Raw genomic sequence first — 20,061 nt, 5'->3', positions numbered from 1 at the left:
GGGTGAGGCTTGGCAGGGATGTCTGGGTATGGGAGGCTTGGATACACGGGTTGGGTGGATGGGGGAGCAGCTCCCCGTATAGTGACCCCTCCTGCTACAGCTGAGGACTGATGGTGGGGTGGGGAGGAAGATAGGAAGAAGGGGAGGATGCTGAGCTTCCTGCAGCTGGGGGAGGTCTGACATAGTCCCAGCCACTCCTTGCAGGAGAAGAGTAAGTCCCGTCCTCTCCTGCCTCCAGCCCTGATGGGAGTCGCAGCTGATCCTGGCTCAGGGTTGGAGCCACTGGCTGGGATGTCCCCAGCTCTGTGGTGATTTACCTCTCTGCCGGCTGCTTTAGGTGTCTGAAACGTTGTACCTGCGCTACTAAGGAGTGGTGCGTGACTGCTTTTGCAGCTTCCCTTTACTTCCCTGTCAGTCATTGTTCTGCAGGGAAGTAATCTGCGGGGGACATGAATTCTGTGCACCTGCAGTGGTGTAGAATTCGCCCAGGAGTGTGTGTGTGTGTGTGTGTGTGTGTGAGAGAGTCAATCTCTCTCTATCTCTCTATCGTCGCTCTCGCGTCTATGTAGTTAGCTACCACCTTTCGGGGAGGTGGATTTTGTTGGTGGGAGAAGTTCTTCCGCTAACATAGTGCTGTCTACGCAGGGGCTTTCGATGGTATAATTGTTGCTATGGGGTATGAATTTTTCTCATCTCTGAGCGACGTAGTTACGCTAATTTAGGTCTGTTGTGTAGACCAGACCGCAAAGTGTTGAGAGAAGACTGGTATGTCTGTATTCTTCTCCACACCCTCCTTGTTTCCAGCTACCCCTCTCCTTCCCATCCTATTATGCTATTAGCTGGCGCTGTAGAAACCATTAACTTGTAAGAAGTTACTCCTTGCTGTCTCCAGACCTATGCTACTGTGTATGCATCATGGCAAAAGCTTACTGGAGGGTCATATGTTGCCATGGTTATTAGAAGCCTGAGCTGCATACTGAACTGGGCCCCTTACTCCCACTACCCATCTCCTTTGGCACTCTCCCGTGTTTCTGTCAGGCTTCCCCAGCCACGTTCCAGGTCCGCTCAGTGTGCCCTTCTCCCAAACACTCTGGCCAACTGTCCCCTATGCCTCCCACAGGGCTGATACATACCTTAACTAGTTATTTTATGGATTTCAGATATTTAAATTTGCATTGCCTTCATTCCCCCACCCCCCTCCAGAGCCCATCTCACAAGGAAGGGCAGGGAGAGGGGCTCAGACACTGCAAGAGGAGTAGGGTCCCCCATATCCTGGAGTACATAGTGGGCAGAGAAGGTCTCAGGTACCTGCAGAGGTGTTAGGGCTTCCCTAGATCGATCACGCACGCGCGCACACTCAGTGCTGACAGGCCCCTCCAACTCTGAACCCCCAACTCCCTTTGCTACCCTGCATATTCTCCAGCCTCCTATCTTCCCTCCCCTACCACCCATTTCCACTTAGCCCCTTCCCCATAATCCCTTGCTGGAGACTCAACCCCCTGTTACCACCCCAATCAACCCTTCCCTTCCAATTAGCATTTACTTGTCTAATTTATCTCATTCTCAAAAATAGTTTTAGTACCTTCTGAATATCCTGCTGTACTCGGATTACATTTCTCCAAAAAACGATTTTTTTTTTTTTAAAGGAAGCCCCTCTTGCAACCGAAGAAGTGGGTATTCACCCAAGAAAGCTCATGCTCTAATACGTCTGTTAGTCTATAAGGTGCCACAGGACTCTTTGCTGCTTTTACAGATCCAGACTAATACGGCTACCCCTTTGATACTAGATATATAAATCTCAGTTGAAGTTTGAAATTAGTTGGCGCTAGCAGTTCTGCATTTTACTTTTATATTCAATATGATTTATACTAAGGAACCCAGATGCTCCCATAAAAGGGGTTAACCTGCATTAAATTACTCTGGCTTGAATTTGCATTAGGTGTCCAATATTAGGCTGACAGCCTCTGATACTGAGAAACAAGATGTGTGTGTCTATTTGTTTCTTGATGCTTATATGTACAGTTGCTAGGACCTGTCCAGTGTCATTAGACTCTTGCAGAATGTTACTCTAGTCAGTGACCTCAAATGAGTGCTTATCATATGCTGTCTCAACAAAAGTCTTTCTAATATTCTTCTATTAACATCTTTACACAACTAACCTTTTGATTTTTTCACTGTACCATTCCTTCAAGTTAAAATTGCAGTGGAGCATTAATGATAAATTTGACCTTAAATTTTAGAATATCTCTTTTAGAGAGTATGAAAGTAATATAACTGAATGTAAATGTCATATTGGGTGGATAAGAACTTTTTCAGAACCTTCATGAATAAGTTTGTTTGATATTGCATATTGCAGATCTCTACTTCAGCAAAAGCCAGATGCTGAATTATTGGTGACCTATTGGAAACTCACTTGTTTGATGTTAATAGACATCTTACTAGTCGGGGTGGTACATTCTTGTCAACCCTAAGAATGATGGTGAGAAAGGTGGCAATTTTGCATTTTAAAACCATTTTAAAACTAAGCTAGTGTTGCAATAGTCTCAGAACCTGTAAGTAATACAATATGAGTAGAGCAGTGTTAGATACTTTAGTTGTCAAACTACTTAATTTAGTCCCATCCAGTGCTTAACAGAGCCTTCAATTGTCTCTCCCTTCTTAAAGCTAAAGGTGAGAATAATAATAAAAGCAGTCTGGTTATAGTCTGTTCTGATCAATATGGTCCACCTCCTTAATAAAGTAGGCAAATGCTAATACACTCAATCTTTTCTAGTTCCTAAAATAACTTTATCTACACACTCCTTTTGCGTAGACAGTCTTCCAAATTTTCTCTTTCAAAGTGCATAAAATGTTTTTTAAATATCCAAGCATGAAATCACTATTTTGTCACTGATAGGACGGCAATGGAAGGGTTTTAACTTTTTGCTTTTTGTTTGTCCTATATTGAGTAATGAATATTCTTTTTCCCAGGGGTTCTCAACCTTTCTCGCTGAGGCCCCGCTCAACATGCTATAAAAATGCCAGGGCCCAGCAGGGGGGGGGGGAGCTCCAGGCCAGGGGAGTCCTTAGGCATAGGCATAGTTTTACTTCTATTTGGGGGGACAAGAGCTGGCAGGGCTCAAGCCAGCTCCGCACAGCAGGGTCCAGGGAGGGAGTGCCACCTCCACCCCCTGACTCACTCAGGAGGCCACCCAGCCTGTCTGGGCTGTGGGGGAATGCAACCAAAAAATATAATTCAAAGAGGGAACTCCGATCAAAAAGTTTGAAAACTGCTCAGGGTGCAGGGAGCGGGTAGCTAGGGTCTGTGTGCAGGCACGGGGGGTAGCTCAGCGTGCTACCCAGTTTGGATAGCCATACACTGAGTAAATGGCAAAATTTAATTTTATACTCTTAGACATGTAAATATCACTGTGTATAATTCTTACAAATTGAGCACCATCTTTGAGAATATACCCCATCGTTCTCCGACTCAAGTAATGTACATTTTTTTCCCATAAAGTTTGCATAAAATCCTTGAGTTCAGATCCTCGGTTATGGCATGGCCACTTTGTGCTCCACTGCCATTGAGACATAGGCATGAAGCCACTGTAAGTGGCCCCAGGAAGATCACTGCAGCATAATAGGATCCTGTATATATAGGCTCTGACACCCTGCATTCTTATGTTGGTTTAGAGGGCAAAGCTGGGACTATCATACATTCTGCTGATCAACCCCGGGCAGCCAATTGCAGCTAGCCAGTGTAATTTAGAGAGCTTGCTGTAGCCTAATTCTTGCTGGGTGACTGGGCCAGTGTACAACCAGTCCAGGATGGGAGAAACTCTGAGGCCAGCTTTGTAACCCACCTCGCCCACAAGTTGGACTTTATCCACCTCAGCTATAACTGGGCCTTAATGTTTTAATGTTACATCGTCACTGGAGCCCAGATGTAAGGAGAGCACCCAGTTGATTACAAGTAAAGCTAAGAGCTCAAGGGGTTGCAACTAATTAGTGTATTTTATAATCAGTGTCACTTCAACACTTTTCCAACATGTTTACTTAATACATTGATCTGTCTAGGAAAAATCTTTTTAATTCATGGGAATATTCTATAATATGTTCTGAAATGTTGCACCAGCCTCTTGGCCCTCAACTGCCTAATATACAGATGTAAATCCTGACGTTACTTGATTTTTCTCTAATGAAATAGAAAAAAAGTATCTTGTCATCTTGATGCGTTGGCCCATCTTTGCAGGGATAAAAAACACTATCCTGACAATCATTTACTTTAAATTACTTTAAATTCAGTTAATACTCTACTATTTAGAGAGCAGCCTAACATTATTGCTTAGGATCTTTAAGCAAACCTTATGTAATAAAACTTAATATTTGTCTTGGTTCTTTGGAATGCTTTGCCCCTAGTTTTAATGAAACCTCAGATTAGTTTGAGTTTGCATTAATGCTGAATCAGCATGAAATAGTGAGTTATGTTCTCAGTTGTTCTGTCAAAAGCTTAAGTATGAAAAGTATTGTAACATAGCATAAAACAAAACTAATCTGTACTATGGAAGGTGGCTATGGGGGGGCAGGGAGTGATTGAGAAGGGGGTCAGTGTGTTTTATGGAACACTTCTGTTAATAGTAATCATAATACTGTATAACTGAAACTTTCAGCTTGCCTAAGGTAGTTAAGAGACGGGTGAATGCGCTCAAGAACCTTCAAGTTAAGTGTGCACAGATAGAAGCAAAGTTCTACGAGGAAGTTCATGAGCTGGAAAGAAAATATGCTGCTCTCTATCAACCTTTGTTTGATAAGGTAACAACTCTTTGCTAATTTAACTTTATTTTTAAGCTCTAGTTAACTAAAATCCCAAAAGAGAGGATTACAATGGGAATAAACATCAGTGGTGCATATCTGTAGCTATATGGTGTTACAGTCCCATGTGGGGCCAGATGTGAACCTCTCAGTCCCGTGAGTGAATTGATTCCAATAGGACCACCCATGAGAGTAACCAGTGTGATTAAGGGTCTCAGGGCCTGGGTGGTTATTTTGGAGGGGCATAGGAGTAAAGTGTAATGTTACTGTTGAGTGGCAGATGAGGTCAAGAAGCAAATGGAATGCATTCCCCAAAGAGAGAGCTTGGCTTACAGTAACTTTACTAATTGCAAAAACAGACAACAGTAAACCTGAAAGACTTCATGGGTTTTATTTTCCAGCGAAGTGAAATCATCAATGCAATTTATGAACCTACAGAGGAAGAATGTGAATGGAAAGCAGATGCTGAAGAAGAAATTTCAGTGAGTATCTCCACTATATCTGAAGAGAATAATTGATGGCATATTTCAAGCTTTAACACACTAAGCAAGACCCAATACTGTAGCAAAATTTAAAATGCCAGCAGTGAAATTCTCATAGCTTTTTGTGACTCTATAAAGTAGCTGTGAATCTTGATTTTTAGTTATGGGCACACTGACTTTATCATAAAATCATGTGCTTTAACTGAGTATCTGGTACTTGTGATAAAACTCTTGTTAAATTTTAGAAAGTTTAACATTTTTATTTTATCAAGGAGGAAATGAAAGAGAAGGCCAAGCTTGAAGAGGAGAAAAAAGATGAAGAAAAAGAAGACCCTAAAGGAATTCCTGAGTTTTGGCTGACAGTATTTAAGAATGTTGACTTGCTTAGTGATATGGTTCAGGTAGGTGGTGACCTAAAGTTAAATGTAATCATAAGTTATAAAATTTGTATTGGTGTGCTCCTAGAAGTTATGGAAATAGTGATATGATTTGGCTGTCTTGGTATTTCTTCTGGTAGAATCAAAATGGCTTGTATCCCATTTCAAAGTGCTTTGTCAATAGAATGATGTACCATGCTCCCACACCTGTTCAGCATGACACATCTTATTCTTTAGTTGCCAGTTACATTCCTTACACAGGTCTTCACATATTCAGTGATGAATTGCATATCAAATTATGAGAAACTGCCTTTCATGATTGAATAAGATTGAGGATACTTATATAATTGAAATTATTTACTGTGCCTATTTATTACTTTACTATTGCCCTCTGCTGGTCAAATAATTGTATAAAATACTTTCAAATGCCCATCGCAGGTTCTTAGCTACTGTGAAACAAATACTAAATATATCTGTGCCCCTTTCACCCCAATACATTTTTTTTTTATTTTGTAACTAGCTTAACTCAAATGCTGTTTGTATGAAAAATGCTATGCATTGATTTAAAATCATTTTATTTAAAGGAACATGATGAACCTATCCTGAAACACTTAAAAGATATTAAAGTGAAGTTCTCAGAAGCCGGTCAGCCTATGGTAAGCTTAACATCTTAGACAAACTATGTATTTCTGCATGATAAGATTAAAATTGACACTGGGAACATAGTGGTGGTCTTTGCCTGTCAAATATTTGATGGTGCCTTTTGGATTCTGAAGAATTTTTAGTCTGTTCTTAATGAGAAATGGGACTAGCGTGCTGTTAATACAGTCATATTTAAAATGACCACATATCTCTTGTATTATGACAGTTTAATCAATTAGATACAAAACCTAGCTTTAGTCAGTATTTGCAGCTAGGAGTTTCACTTTCAGATTTGGACACAATTTCAAAAATATAGTTGCTGATAATTATGTCCTTGAACTGATTACCTATGTTGCTTGCAAGAAATTATGTGGTTTGCAAAGAAGTTAAAATGACTAATTATTTCTGTAGTAGTCGAGAGGCTTAGCTCCTCTACGTTATAGCTCACAGATCGCTGTTTATCAGGTGATGACACTTCAAAATGTATGAGGCAGAAGATGAAAATAATAAACCTAGATGCCAGTATGAAATTAAGAAAACTTTAAATTATTGTAATTTGGAGATAGAAATTGTTTTAGAATTTTGAGTCTCATATATTGGGCAGAATTGACATTAAGTAAGCCACTTTATTACTGGAAAAGAGGTGTACATTGATTTGGGCTATCTGATTCTTGTATATTAGTTGTTAATCGTAATTTGAAATTAAAGATGAGTAAATGTTGTTCAGTTGCTAATGACACTGTCTTTTGGCAATTGTTTTTAGAGTTTCACGTTAGAATTTCACTTCGAATCAAATGACTTCTTCACAAATGAAGTGTTGACAAAGTCATACAGAATGAGATCAGAGCCAGATGATTCTGATCCCTTCTCCTTTGATGGACCAGAGATTATGGGTTGTACAGGGTAAGTGTTAATATGGAATTTTAAAGTAGTTAACCACCTTTTGATGACTCTTCTTGAACATTTGGCTGAGCTTGCAATCCTAGAACTGGAAGGGACCTTTAGAGGTCATCTAGTCCAGTCCCCTGCACTCAAGGCTGGTAAGTATTAGTCTTACATTCAAGCAATGGTCTTAGATTCAACTCGCTGGGATTTCTGTGTTTGGCTATGCATGAAATGGGATAACTTTTGAACACTGCATCCAATCAGCTCTAAAATTTCAGACAATGTACTAGGCAACTATGGTCAGAACCTTGTTGACTTGGGGGGAGGGGGAACAATAGGGGCATAAATCAGGGGTACATGAAGCTCCAGACAGCTCTTTAGTACAACCACAGCCTCAAACAGCTCTGCAATTGTGTAAATAGCAAAAAGCTGGCTCCTATACCCATGAATAGAGTTAACATGTTGACACTCTGAATGTCTTCTCTCTAATGGATTGAACCATTATTCTTTCTAAATTTTATATAGCACCATTCCTTGAATTGATTTTCTAGATCAAATACACTGTTCAGGAGGACAATCCTATAATAATTGTTAAATTGAGACTCCTCAAACTTATAACTTCTGCATCTAGGATCACCTGCAATGTTCATCAGATATAGAGATCCATGCAATCAATGCTTCAAGAATGAACATTTACTGACTTGATTTTTGTTGTTTGCCTGAGCTGCCTGCCTTCCTTCCCAACTTTTTTTGGGTCTTAGTTTCTTTCACCAAGTAAATGAACTTGAGTGGAGTTCGTCCCTTGCTGTCCTTGGCAGGTTGCGTACATAGTAATCATTGGAACGATCTACAAAGTGCCATGAGCCCACCTGTAAGCAAGTGTGTAGCTTTGCAGGCAGTCATTACATTAGCAAGTAACAATTCTTAGCTGTCTCAGACTCAGCACACCTCTGTCACAGCTATATTTTCTTCTCATTTTCCTCCAGTTTCTCCTCCACCCTAACCTGGTATTAACAACATATTTGGTTGTCTTTGCCAATTAAATTACTGCCCCCTATTCAAATCTTTCCTGAAAATGTACTTTGTCCATGCAGTGTGTCAATGATTCATGGAAGGAAAGTGGCACCTGGTCAGTGTTGACAAGGTTCATGGGATAGGGATTGTCTTTCATAGTCTTGCTCAACATTGTTCAAATTAATAGTGCTTGCTAGTCTTGTTCTAGAGTAAAATTGAGCTATGCTCTTATCCTTCCACCTGCCAAGGCTTAAAAGTGAAATGTAATATGTGAGGGGCCCAAAAAATTATGCATGCAGAAAATAAGTGCTGTGGGATACCTTTCCGTAACCTCAGTTTATTTTCTTTATTTCTGATAGAAATATTTTCAACTAGAAAGGAAAGGGAGGGGGGGGGGGAAATCTCTGGATTGGAAGGAATTTTGGGAGTAGAATGAGTGATACACCTCAAAATGAACTACCAGTGAGAGTTATGGCTAGCTCAGTGTTTTCTCCAAATACATAATAATTTTCAAGATCACCTTAAAATATTTAACTGACTGTACTTAAATAAATAATTATTAACTATATCCTTAGACTAGTGGTAACTTTAGTATGTAAAAACAATGTGAAGTTGTAAGCGTATCCCAATTTGATAGCTATTTTCCTTATTTCTTGCAGGTGCCAAATAGACTGGAAAAAAGGAAAAAATGTTACTTTGAAAACCATCAAAAAGAAGCAGAAACACAAGGGACGTGGGACAGTTAGAACAGTGACAAAAACAGTCTCCAATGATTCTTTCTTCAATTTCTTTAGTCCCCCTGAAGGTAAATATTGTCTGGATTCATTTGCAATGAATTATATGTAATATCTTTAAAATTACCGGTACTTATTTTTTTCCCTCCCCTCTTTTTCTTACAGTTCCTGAAAGTGGAGACCTGGTAAGTTGAAGAAGAAATTCAATACACCAAATTTGGAAAGAGTGTATGCTACTTAAGCTATAATTTGAGAGGATATTAAACTATTCTAGCTATTTCTTTATGTAATAAGGAACACTTGTCTAGTAAATACTGTTTAGCACATATTCTGGCTTGCTTTATGGGAAGATATATTCAGGTTGGATAAGAGCATTCTTAGTACTAAGAGTTGTAATTAGTATATTTGGGGCTTGTTCATACTTGTGAAGGATAAACCGGAGTTGTCTTGTAAACGTTAAAATTTGAATCAACTTGGGGCTCATGAAAGTGAGGAACCAATAATACCAACCTAAGGTGAGTGTCAAACTGACTTGAACTACAATCTCCAAAGGAGAAAGAGATTTAATTAACCTACTTATCTAGTTACCCCAGAAATGCTGTCTCTACTCTATCCACTTACCATTTCCACCACTGCTAAAACTGGTGAAGCCTCTGGTGCCCACAAATGCTTTTTCAGCTCTACTGTTCCACTTGGTTACCAGTGGTGGGAAGATTTACAGAAAACACCTTATCTACGTTACAAAATGTCTTGAAAACCTTTTCTCATAAACATGAATGTAGATGATGCTTTTTATATAATGGGTCTGCTTTTTATCACTGGAGACTCTGAATATGCTGCCAGAAACTCCACACTAGTATAAACTCAATCCGTAGGTGTTTTGGCATCTTATACAAAATTTTTTTTTTTTTTTTTTTTAAATACTTAAAAAAAAAAAAAAAAAGCTAGTCCTTTTGCTTTGAAGATAGTTTTTCAGATGTAAACCAGTAGAGTTCCGTTTACCTGAATCTATGGACAACAGAAGTGAAAACTTAGTGTTGTATCCATCTCATTGGGTTGTCAGTGTAAATCTAACTTAAATATCATATTAACTGAATTATGGGTGAATATATTACTATCACCGTGGTTGAATTAATTGGCAGAGACATACCTTAGGAGTAAGCTGTGAGTCTTTTAAAGCATCCAGATATTAATGTATTTGTAAGATATTCAAGGGATTGTAGTGCTTAACAGAATTTTAGGAAGGTCGTGAAGAAACCTAAAATGATCTGGAGAAGCTAAACATTGGGGGAACGGGGAAACTTTCTTTTTAATATAAGTCTGGGTGAAAAATTTGAACTTGAAAACAAAGGAACTTAATGTATTGAGGTTTCTGTGTTAATTTGCACAAAATTTCAGAGACTTTTCACAGGTTGCTTTTTTTTAATGTGGGCAAATGCATACATTGTCTATTTACCCTAGTTTGCAAGTTGTCCCTTAATTATGATCCAATAAATGTTGGAATCCCTGAAAATAGTCCCATTGTGCTGAACTCTTTTGAATATCTGGTCACCTCAGTCTGACATTAGTTTGTGTTCAGACTCCTAAAACAAATGAGTTATGAATTTACCACTTGACTGTTTCTTTTAATGTCTTATGCAGGATGATGATGCTGAAGCAATCCTTGCTGCAGATTTTGAAATCGGTCACTTTTTACGTGAGCGTATAGTCCCACGATCAGTATTGTACTTTACAGGGGAAGCTATTGAAGATGATGATGATGATGTAAGTTATGTTTTAAACTGTTTAAATATGCTCGAACAATACTCTTAATATTTAAGACTCCTAATGTATAAGATTTCTGTAGCTTTAGTAGTGTTTGTGGGATTTTGTGCATGAATCTACTGTCTAGATACTTCCAGCTCTGTTCAGGGTAGGCCCCCCTACATCGTGTTACAAAAGCTTCGGAGGGCAGTAGTGGCCACTCTAGGATATGTCTACACCACAAGTACTACACCAGCACAACTGTAGCTGCTCTCCTGTAGCACTTGTTGCGTAGGCACTTGCTTCAGCAACAGAAGGGGTTTCTCAGTCACTGTAGTAAATAATCTTTCTGGGAAGCAGTAGCTCAGTTAACAGAATTCTTCTGTCAGCCTAATTGCATCTACACTGTGGGGGTAAGGTTGACTGAACTGTTTCACACAGGGCGTGTAACTTTTCACAGTGCTGAAAGATGTAGCTAAGTTTTAGGTGTAGACCAGGCCTTAAAGGTATGGAGGGATATGACACTGACTCTATGCCATCGGGGCATGACTCTTTACACAATGTCGTGAGCTCACCTGTGCTGGATGTAGGGTCTGAAAATGCCGACTACAGCATATGGCCCCGGTGTGCTGGAATATGGCCCATTTTGTTTTTATGTATTCTCATGTAGACAGACCTCACTGTGGAACGGAGAGAGGGTACTCGATATTTGTCTGTTAAAATCAAACAGACAGATATCGAGTACCCTCTCTCCGTTCCACAGTGAGGTCTGTCTACATGAGAATACATTTAAAAACAAAATGGGCCATATTCCAGCACACCGGGGTGTGTGGGTGTGTGTATTACAAAAGTCTGTTTAAAAAAAGAACATCATTACGGTTCAAAAGCTAGGGAATACCAGAATTAAAGTTGCTTGGGTAAATTTATCTGTAGGACTCCTGGCTAGTTTATTGTGGAAGGTAAGTAAGTGTAGTGAATGAGGCAGGAAGAGAAGATGGTATCAAGGTTAAGATAATTGAATACTGAACTGGATATTTTGGATTCTGTCCCTGCAGCAGAACTTCTATATGATGCTAAGCAAATTATTTAAACCAAACTCTTCATGTGTGGTCACTAATTGTGTGTACCTCCCTTTGTGGGTGCCCAACATGATATTGTGGGGTCTGATCTGAAGAAGAGTTGAGCGCTCCCAGCTGAAATTGAAGTCAATAGGAGCTCTCTTGTACCTATAAAGAGCTGTATAATTATAAGTACTCTGAAAAATCAGGTCCTAGATTACTCAAATTGGGTACCCAAAATTAGTGTGAATTTATAATCTTAATCTCTGTGCCTTGCTTCCAATCTGTAAAATGGGGGGATAAATAATACTCCATCAGAGGAGTTATGAAAATAAATTAATATTTGTGAAGCACTTGAATACTATAGTGATAAGCACTGTAGAAAAGCCCATGAGGAAACGATTTATTTTCGTCTTCAAAGCAGGGTTTGAATAGTGTAAATGAGGGGCCCACGCTGAACAATGAAGAGAACCAAATTTTGAAGTGCTGCCCATTAAGTGAGCAGCATCCATTGTATTCACAGAATGAAGCAAAGGTCCTATTTAAAAAATAGTATATGGTTGTATACAAGGGTGTCAAATTAAGATTGCCCAAGGAACCCTAATTCTGTCATTTCCTAACCTGAATTATTGGTTTTGCAATTTTAATATTCTCAAGTCTTTAGTGCAGAGCTTCCTAAGCTTTTAAAAAAGCAAACTGAAAAAACAAATTCCATTATACTGAGACGTGGATCATGAGTAGTGTTGGAACCGTTAGATCTACTGCCACTTGTGCCAAGGAAGTTAACTGATAGCAGCAGCAGCAGCAGCAGCAGCAGCAGCAGGTCGTTATCCTCTGTATAGATGGTCACTTAGATAAGGATGAGACTCACTTTGCCATTGGGGGTTCACAGATATTTGGTGACACTGGAAGAATGGTGACATTCAATCTTGGGTTTCTTTCCTGACTCTAGAAGGGGATTGTGCTCTACTGGGCACAAATTCTTCTTTCTATTTACCCTGGCCACCCACTGCTTCATCTCTCTTGCCCAGTCCACCCTATAAACTGACCCTCCCTCCCCCCCCACCCTATCCCTGCCTGCTTCCTTGCTGTTCCAGTTCTTCCTCCACAAACCCTAGTCCCTTGTCCAATCTGTGTTCCCCATCACCTGGCTTGCAATCCCTGTATCACCAGATTGTCTCAAACTTTTCTCTCCTCCTCCTATCTTCGGTCCAGCTTTTGTTCCCCTCTGCATTCAAATTAGACTATTTCCTAAGCAACACTGTCTGGCGGGGAGGGGGCGGGTGTCAGAGGCCTCCTGCCCTCATTCCAGTTATTCTCTCTCCCTCCCTTCCTTCCCTCCCCCCAAATTCCAGTGTGGAGCAGCACTTCCAGGGAAAGTTTGGCCTCACTCCTGTAGCCCTGATTTGAAACTTGCTCTGTGGAATGGCACATGTGCAGTCTGGTCAGCACTAGAAACTATGAAGCTTGAGCCATGCTCAGTGAAGACAATCTTTGGAAATTCTGTTTGTTAAACTCCAGCAAGTCTCTGTGCAGGCTTCAGTTTTTCACAGACTTATAACTTGGTCAAATTTGGGTATATTTTCATGGAGACACAAAAAGGCACATCCCCTGCCAAATTTCAAATCCTTGCTCCAGAACTTTGAGAGCTATTCAAAGAAAAGGTCACTATAATTTATTAACATGGACAAAACTGTATCTTCATCTAGTTGTATTCTTTAAAAAAATTATCCTGAGGCTGACGCTCAGCTTGGAAAATTTCAATCCAGACAGTTAGTTTTGCAAAGTGTATAAGCAACTGAAAATGTGGTCTTGTTAGGGGAAGTGTCAGACATTTGTAATAGGTGTGGCTTTCAACTGCCTTTAATAAAATACATACATATGCGTGCAAAATGAATGTTAAAACTTACTCGTAGTTAAGTGTCATCCTTAATGTAAGAGAGAGCTTTCTTTGTTAAAGCTTATTTTAAATTATCTGCTCAATAAAATGGCTTCAGTATTAATGATATTGATCACTGTAACCCAGATCTAGAAAAGTTTTTTGACAAAGCTGAATTAACGTAAATGCCCCCTTTGGAAAAAAATGTACTTAATTTTACCATGGAAATTCTTTGGCTTTCACATAACTTACACAAAACTGCTTAACATCTAGAATGATCGTGTTTACAACATTGTACAATGAACTTTTCTCTCTCTTAGTATGATGAAGAAGGTGAGGAGGCAGATGATGAGGTGAGTTACAAGATGGGTTAGATGAATAAAATGACACATGAATACTTTATTTTGGAGGAAGTTTTTCATCTTTGATGGAATGGTAGCTGAGCAGTTGGCAAGTTACTTATGTTTCTTGTTTAGTTAATTGTGAATGACAAACATTCTTCAGTATTTCTCCAATCTATATAAAACATTATTGGTTCAGATGTTTTTTAAGTGTAAGTCTCAGGTGGTGATAAAAGCAAATATGCCAGATATTAGTCTGCCCTCAGATTTGTACTAGTGGCACAAGTATATTTAAGAGCAGAGCTTTATCCTAAATGTAGTGTAGAAATTTACTCTAAAAGCTGAGTATGGGTAAACACCAAGATATCTCATTCAAGTTCTTTTCATTTCTGCACTGATGAAAACTTATAAACATCAGAAGAACATTTAACCTGTTACTGCACTGTATGTATTTAATCTGAACAAGAGCAATTTCTAATTGATGCTTTCTATCTTTCAGGAAGGGGAGGAAGAAGCAGACGAAGAAAATGATCCAGATTATGACCCGAAGGTGAGTAGTACCCAGGAATGTATTTAATTAAAATTACACCATTAAATTGTTGCTTTAAATTAATCTGCAATATACAATTCATAATTCCTGTAACAAACATGCTTTGACTAAACTGCTCTCTCAGATGGTTTTAATACTCCACTTTTTACCTTCTAAGATTTGCTGAGCAACATTGTCACTCTAACTTTGTTTTAATAACACTTTTAAATATGTGGCCATGGATCTTTTTTAAAGAAATTAGAAGTATTATTACAAAATGAGTGTTTAAAAATATACATAAGCAACCTTTTTTTCAGCAAGTAAAAGCTTTCCTATTCATAAGTTAAAGAAAATACAACTTACCTTAAATGAGGGCTGTTAAAATCTTCGATTTAGTTGGGCGAGTTTGTCATGTATATATTTATTTATTTTTGCTATTATCTGTGACTTAAAGTGTAGCCTGCATTTGGTTGCACTATCAATGAGAACATATCCTTTCACTTGGGTGAAATTTCTTGAGTGGGGCTGAAGCTGTATTTTAAGACTTAAGAGTAAGGAGAGGATTTGGGCTGTCTTCCCTGGAGATGATCATCCTCCTGTACTGAGCAGAACCTACAACAGTGCTCTAAAGAAAACTAGGTGTAGCTTTCCTACTAACATGCAATTGGATGTAAACACTCCCTTTGGCAGGGAATGTATTGCTTGGCTAAGAGCCCATCTCATTCCAGTCTTCCCCTGTATGTCCTCTTCCCCAAAAAGGGGAACAATACAGATGTTTACTACCTAGAGAGCAGAGACTTCAGGATGACAAGAGGGCAATGTGGATGTGCAGCAGGGATTGTTAATCCTCTGTTTGGCATACTCCCAAGTTTATGTAAATTCTTATAGCTTAGTTTGGGAAGTACCAGACATCTAAAAATTTATCCTCTTGCTCTACATCAGCCCCTTTATTCTAGATGAGCCACTGGGATTTTTGAAACCTAGTTGACATAGTAGGTAGCATTTATCCAGCTACTTCTGGGGCCGCAAGCAGTGATCAAGAAGCCAAGCCAGGTCATTTGTAATTTTGAGTGGGAACCAAACCAAACTCCAATATACATGACATTGGAAACATCACTGTTACTCAGGTGATAGTGGGTAGTTGGTTATATCAGTTACATGATGCCTGCTCAGGCTAGTTGCAGAAGAAATATTGCAGAAAAAGAAAATACTCATCAGATAAAGGCAACTGTATCATTTTGGGGAGAACGAATGATATGTTATAAAAAATGCAAGATTATAATGGGAAATATCCATTATCATTTTTGGACCAGTGCTATTATAGTCACCCACAATATGGTAATATCTACTCTGATCTGCAAAAGCTATGTGATGGGGATGGGATACTCTGTGAAATGGGCAGGTACTAGGGATGCTCTTCTTGCAGATACACAGAAGCAGAAACCTATAGATAATTCTCTGCTTTTCCCTCCCTGTCTGCTAGAAATCTCTAAACAATGTGCAGAGAGTATCAGCCAGTTTTGCAAGTTGAGTTGTTAAAGGATAGTGCCAGCCCACATTGTAGAAGAATTTAAAGAGTGCTAGCTTCAGTGGGCATAGGTGAAGGAGGGCTCTACATAACATATTGAAAGATCAGTAGGCCATATGGATACATCAAACTTCTTCTCAGCAGTGTTGGCAGGGCTTAGATCAAACCAATAATGGTATATCAAATAAGGTCAAACAAAACTGTTTAGCATTTGCCCTGTTGCATCCAACCACCTGCATTCCACTGTATCCTTCACTGCCCATGACCAAAAAAAAAATTGTTATGGAGAGCAAAGTAATGCGCACAATGCCTTTCCTGCTGAACTGCTTTAATCTACCCTGACAGAAATATCAACAAATTGATTATTTGCCAACTGAGACAAGTAGGGCTCATGCACCTGCTGTGGGATATGCTAATTGGCCTTGTATGTTGGTCAGATATTGGCTGTTGCTAGGTTGCAAGATTTCAAATTCTGTTTGAGGCAACTGAGGGATGCAGCAGTTTTGTTGCTTAGCCTAGCACAGGACACAGAGGAGAGAGTAGTGTTCAAATGGATACGCAAGTGCCCCTTGCATACAGTCCTGTGCAGGTCCAGCCTCAGTATCCTTATCTGTATATGTAAGTGATCTATTATCACATGTTTCTGCAGACCACACTTGACTGAATCTTCTCCCTCTTATGCCACTCAGCATGGCAAGATGGCAGTTTCTACTGCTGCAGCATCAAGAAATAGAACAGAAACAGGGCAAGGGCCAGGGCTTATGATGACTAACTGTGTGTGTGGGGGGGGGGGGGGGAATGAGGGGAGAAAGATGTTGTCATCAAGGCGGTAACACTATTAGGATGTAGGACTGAGCACTGCTGTTCCCCAGAAGTAACTGCTGTAGAGCCAGATTCTTTAAAAAAGGGTGCTGTGGGAGGAGAAGGTGGGTAGCTAGTAGGCCCATAAAAATGGAGTGCGGGAGCCAAGATCTGTACTAAGCAAAACAGAAGGTTGTACATGGCCTGGCAGTGAAGAAGGAATCCAGTCGATAAGATGAAGAGCAAGTACATGTTAAAACACACCTACAGGCCATTCCCATGTGCACCATCATGGCAATTGTTCAGCTGCACACAGTGAGAAGCCAGGGAACAATTCTTTACCTTTGTACACCTCCCATGCACCTGGAGTGTCACTAAGGGTTTTTTTGCCTCTGCTTCACTCCAAAATGCACAACAGTCACTATGAATGCTTTACCACTTCCCACTGAGCAATCTCTCAATTCTGCATGTCATCGTTCACCAACTCTTCTGCATGTCAATGTAACACTAAATGTTGTCATTAAAGCCAATTGCTGGGTTGACTGTAGAGGGCTACGCGTTTATCTCAGATTTGCTTCTGTCATGGTTTCACAGATCCATCTATTTACTCACGTTTGGCTGTCTGAGCAGTGTGGGGCCAATATAACCTTGCAAGAAGATGCTCTAAGCATTTACTTCCGTTTATGTTTAAGTAGGTTATTAGAAAGGATGCTGGAGACTCAAACATTGCCAAGTAGGCCGACAATGCAGCAATTTACAATCTGTGGTCTGTGGGAAATAAAGTTTCAGATGCCTGAAAAGGCATACTTTTGATTGACCAGAAAAACAGAATGTGAATACCCCCGCCTTACAGGTCAAAACCCAGAAGTGTTGTCATTACCAGAGAAGTCCACAGTTTAGGGCCCTTTCTCATGCTGCGGCCAGTGCCATGCCAGAGATTTGCAGCATTTATAGTTGAATTCTGTCCAGTCAGTTTTCAGTCTAAGACTTCAGGGTCTGTAGACCACAGGGTGAATTTTTCCAAAGGGGACTGCAAGTGAAAAAAGATTGCAAACCACTGCCCTAGATACTGTGCTTAGTATATCCATGTACATTTACGGGGATGGGTATGAAACCACCCTCTGCCAGTTCTTCCATCACCACAATTGACTGAGACTGGTCCTTGATTGAGACAGTTACTGTAATGAAAGTACTGACAGTGTTAGGTAGGCTGAATCTGAGTGTGCCATATAATCCAATATACATCTTACTACTCACCCTACCATATTGTTTGTAATTTTCTTTAGTAATTTCTCACTTCCCACTAGCAAATTAGCAATTAGCCTGTTTTTGATGTCTAGGGGCCAGGTTCTGCTGGCTCATTCAGGTATGCCATCACAGTCTAGTGCCATCACCCCACAGGTGGCTCATTCAATCACTTACATGCGAAGGGTATTCAACATGTCATCTCAACGACCATTATCCATTTTCAGGATTTTGTGCTTTTGTTAATTATGCAGGTCAGGAGCCAGGCTTTCAAAGTGTGACTTGTCTCCTGAGGGATGACATTAGAGCAAGTAAGCTCTCCACTACTGATATTAATGTGAATTTTTGTCCTTTTATCAGGAAGATTTGGCCTCCCTGTTAGCCCAGATGACACACAAATAATGGCTCTACTGTTGAACAGTGGAGACAGGAATTGGTTTGCATATACATCAGTCATGACAGGTGCTGAGAAATATGGCCATAGAAGCCATAAATGCCATGGAATAGATGTTATTTCTGTAGGCTTTATACCTTGGGAGCCTTGATGGGGACTTAAGTGTTACCCTCACCAGGTTACCCCTCACGTCATTATACAGATACATGATGACCTGTGCAGTGAGCCTGTATGTTTGGGCTGCCTGTGCTCACGGGATCAAGGAAAGTCCTTCTTGGCTAAGACTCTTGCAGTATATGGGCACCTCTTCCATTTCTGTGCCAGGCCAGTTTTGTTCCCATTCTCTTTCCCTCCATTTTTTCAAGATAGACCACCCTACTGTAGTTAGAAGTGCTGTGTTGCTGCCAATGGCTAGTGCAGCCCCCACCCAAGGCAAAACTGAGGCATCCTCTTGAATTTGGCTATTCAGAGAGATCCTTAACTTGCTTAGTGCACAGAGATTTGAATACATATAATATTATACACAGTGTGGATAAGGGAGAGAAGATGCAAGATTCTTAATAGCTAAAGTTAATTCTTAAGAGCTGTAAATGAAACTAGAAAACACTTGCTTGACAGCTTTAATAAGTGGCTTAGAAAAATAACTTGATGTGACATCTGTACACTAACTTTTTTTTTTAATTCCTCAACAGAAGGATCAAAACCCAGCAGAATGCAAGCAGCAGTGAAGCAGTGTGTATGTGGCCTTGAGGATTACCTGCACTGTAATAGCCTAAACACAACTATTAGTTACTTACAGCCTTATGTTTTGTATCTTCTTGGTAGAATTAAGTAAACAACAATTTGTTAAAATGAAATCAAACACATAAGTACCAGTTTAAAATGTAGGTTCATTCTACCTAGCATTTTAATAGTATAATTTTCTGCCAATATGTAGAATGCAGTAAATCCCCCTAAAGCATGAATGTTAATTCATTGCTACATAGTTTGGTTCTTGTGAAGTCTTTCGTCATGTAGCTATTAGACTGCAGCTGTGAAGATTATCAGAACTGTTAACTGAGACCAATATTTGTTTAGAGAAAATCCTCTCCTGAAGAACCAACCAAAGTATTTTCAGCCCAGTAGTTTGAATGGGTTTGTCTGCTTGCACTAGATGTGCCTTCATTACCTTGTTAGAGAAATGGCAGTGACTTGTACTAACTAGGAGATGATGCATTTCTGGATTTGACTACTTCAGACTAGTATAATTCATTTAACTTCCAACAAGACCACATTAAATGTTCATAACTGTCTGCTTGTTTATGCTATGGGTTTTGTATTTTATGTGACAGTGATCTACAAAAGAAACCTAGTAATCATATTAAGGTTATTGTTTACCACTGGGGTGTGAATAAAACCTAGTATTTTCAGAAGTTAGTCTTCTTTTATTATGCTGTGTAAACTGTTAACATCTTGCATGCTGCAGCTGATTTTTTTTTAACTAGACAGTCGTTTTTGGAAACTTTTTATAAGCAAACTGTTTAACACTCAGTGACATACAACATCAGCTCAACTGCACTATTCTCCTTCCTGGACAGTTTTATCCAGGCTCTTCATTGTCAGTATAATGGGAATAATA

General features: G+C 39.7%; 1 protein-coding gene across 2 annotated transcripts in view; it reads left to right on the top strand.

The window, feature by feature from the left end:
* The window catches only part of NAP1L1 (nucleosome assembly protein 1 like 1), a 58,629-nt gene extending 38,774 nt beyond the window's left edge, over positions 1-19,855 (top strand). Inside the window, exons 5-15 of one of the 2 annotated variants that reach the window (XM_026648812.2) lie at positions 4,650-4,791; positions 5,193-5,273; positions 5,549-5,674; positions 6,235-6,306; positions 7,056-7,195; positions 8,851-8,996; positions 9,091-9,110; positions 10,567-10,689; positions 13,926-13,958; positions 14,446-14,496; positions 19,136-19,855. In XM_026648812.2, coding sequence (XP_026504597.1) covers positions 4,650-4,791; positions 5,193-5,273; positions 5,549-5,674; positions 6,235-6,306; positions 7,056-7,195; positions 8,851-8,996; positions 9,091-9,110; positions 10,567-10,689; positions 13,926-13,958; positions 14,446-14,496; positions 19,136-19,171 — 970 coding nt within the window. In that variant the 3' untranslated portion in view covers positions 19,172-19,855. Of the gene's footprint in view, positions 1-4,649; positions 4,792-5,192; positions 5,274-5,545; positions 5,675-6,234; positions 6,307-7,055; positions 7,196-8,850; positions 8,997-9,090; positions 9,111-10,566; positions 10,690-13,925; positions 13,959-14,445; positions 14,497-19,135 lie in introns of both variants that reach the window. The other variant, XM_026648811.2, reaches the window with a different exon arrangement.
* The last annotated feature ends 206 nt before the right edge of the window (positions 19,856-20,061 follow it).

The sequence above is a fragment of the Terrapene carolina genome, unplaced genomic scaffold (assembly GCF_002925995.2).
Source record: "Terrapene carolina triunguis isolate 2854851 unplaced genomic scaffold, T_m_triunguis-2.0 Scaffold68, whole genome shotgun sequence".
Classification (NCBI taxonomy): domain Eukaryota; kingdom Metazoa; phylum Chordata; order Testudines; family Emydidae; genus Terrapene; species Terrapene triunguis.
The sequence above is the reverse complement of the archived record's forward strand: the minus strand, read 5'-3'. Positions and strand labels throughout refer to the sequence as shown.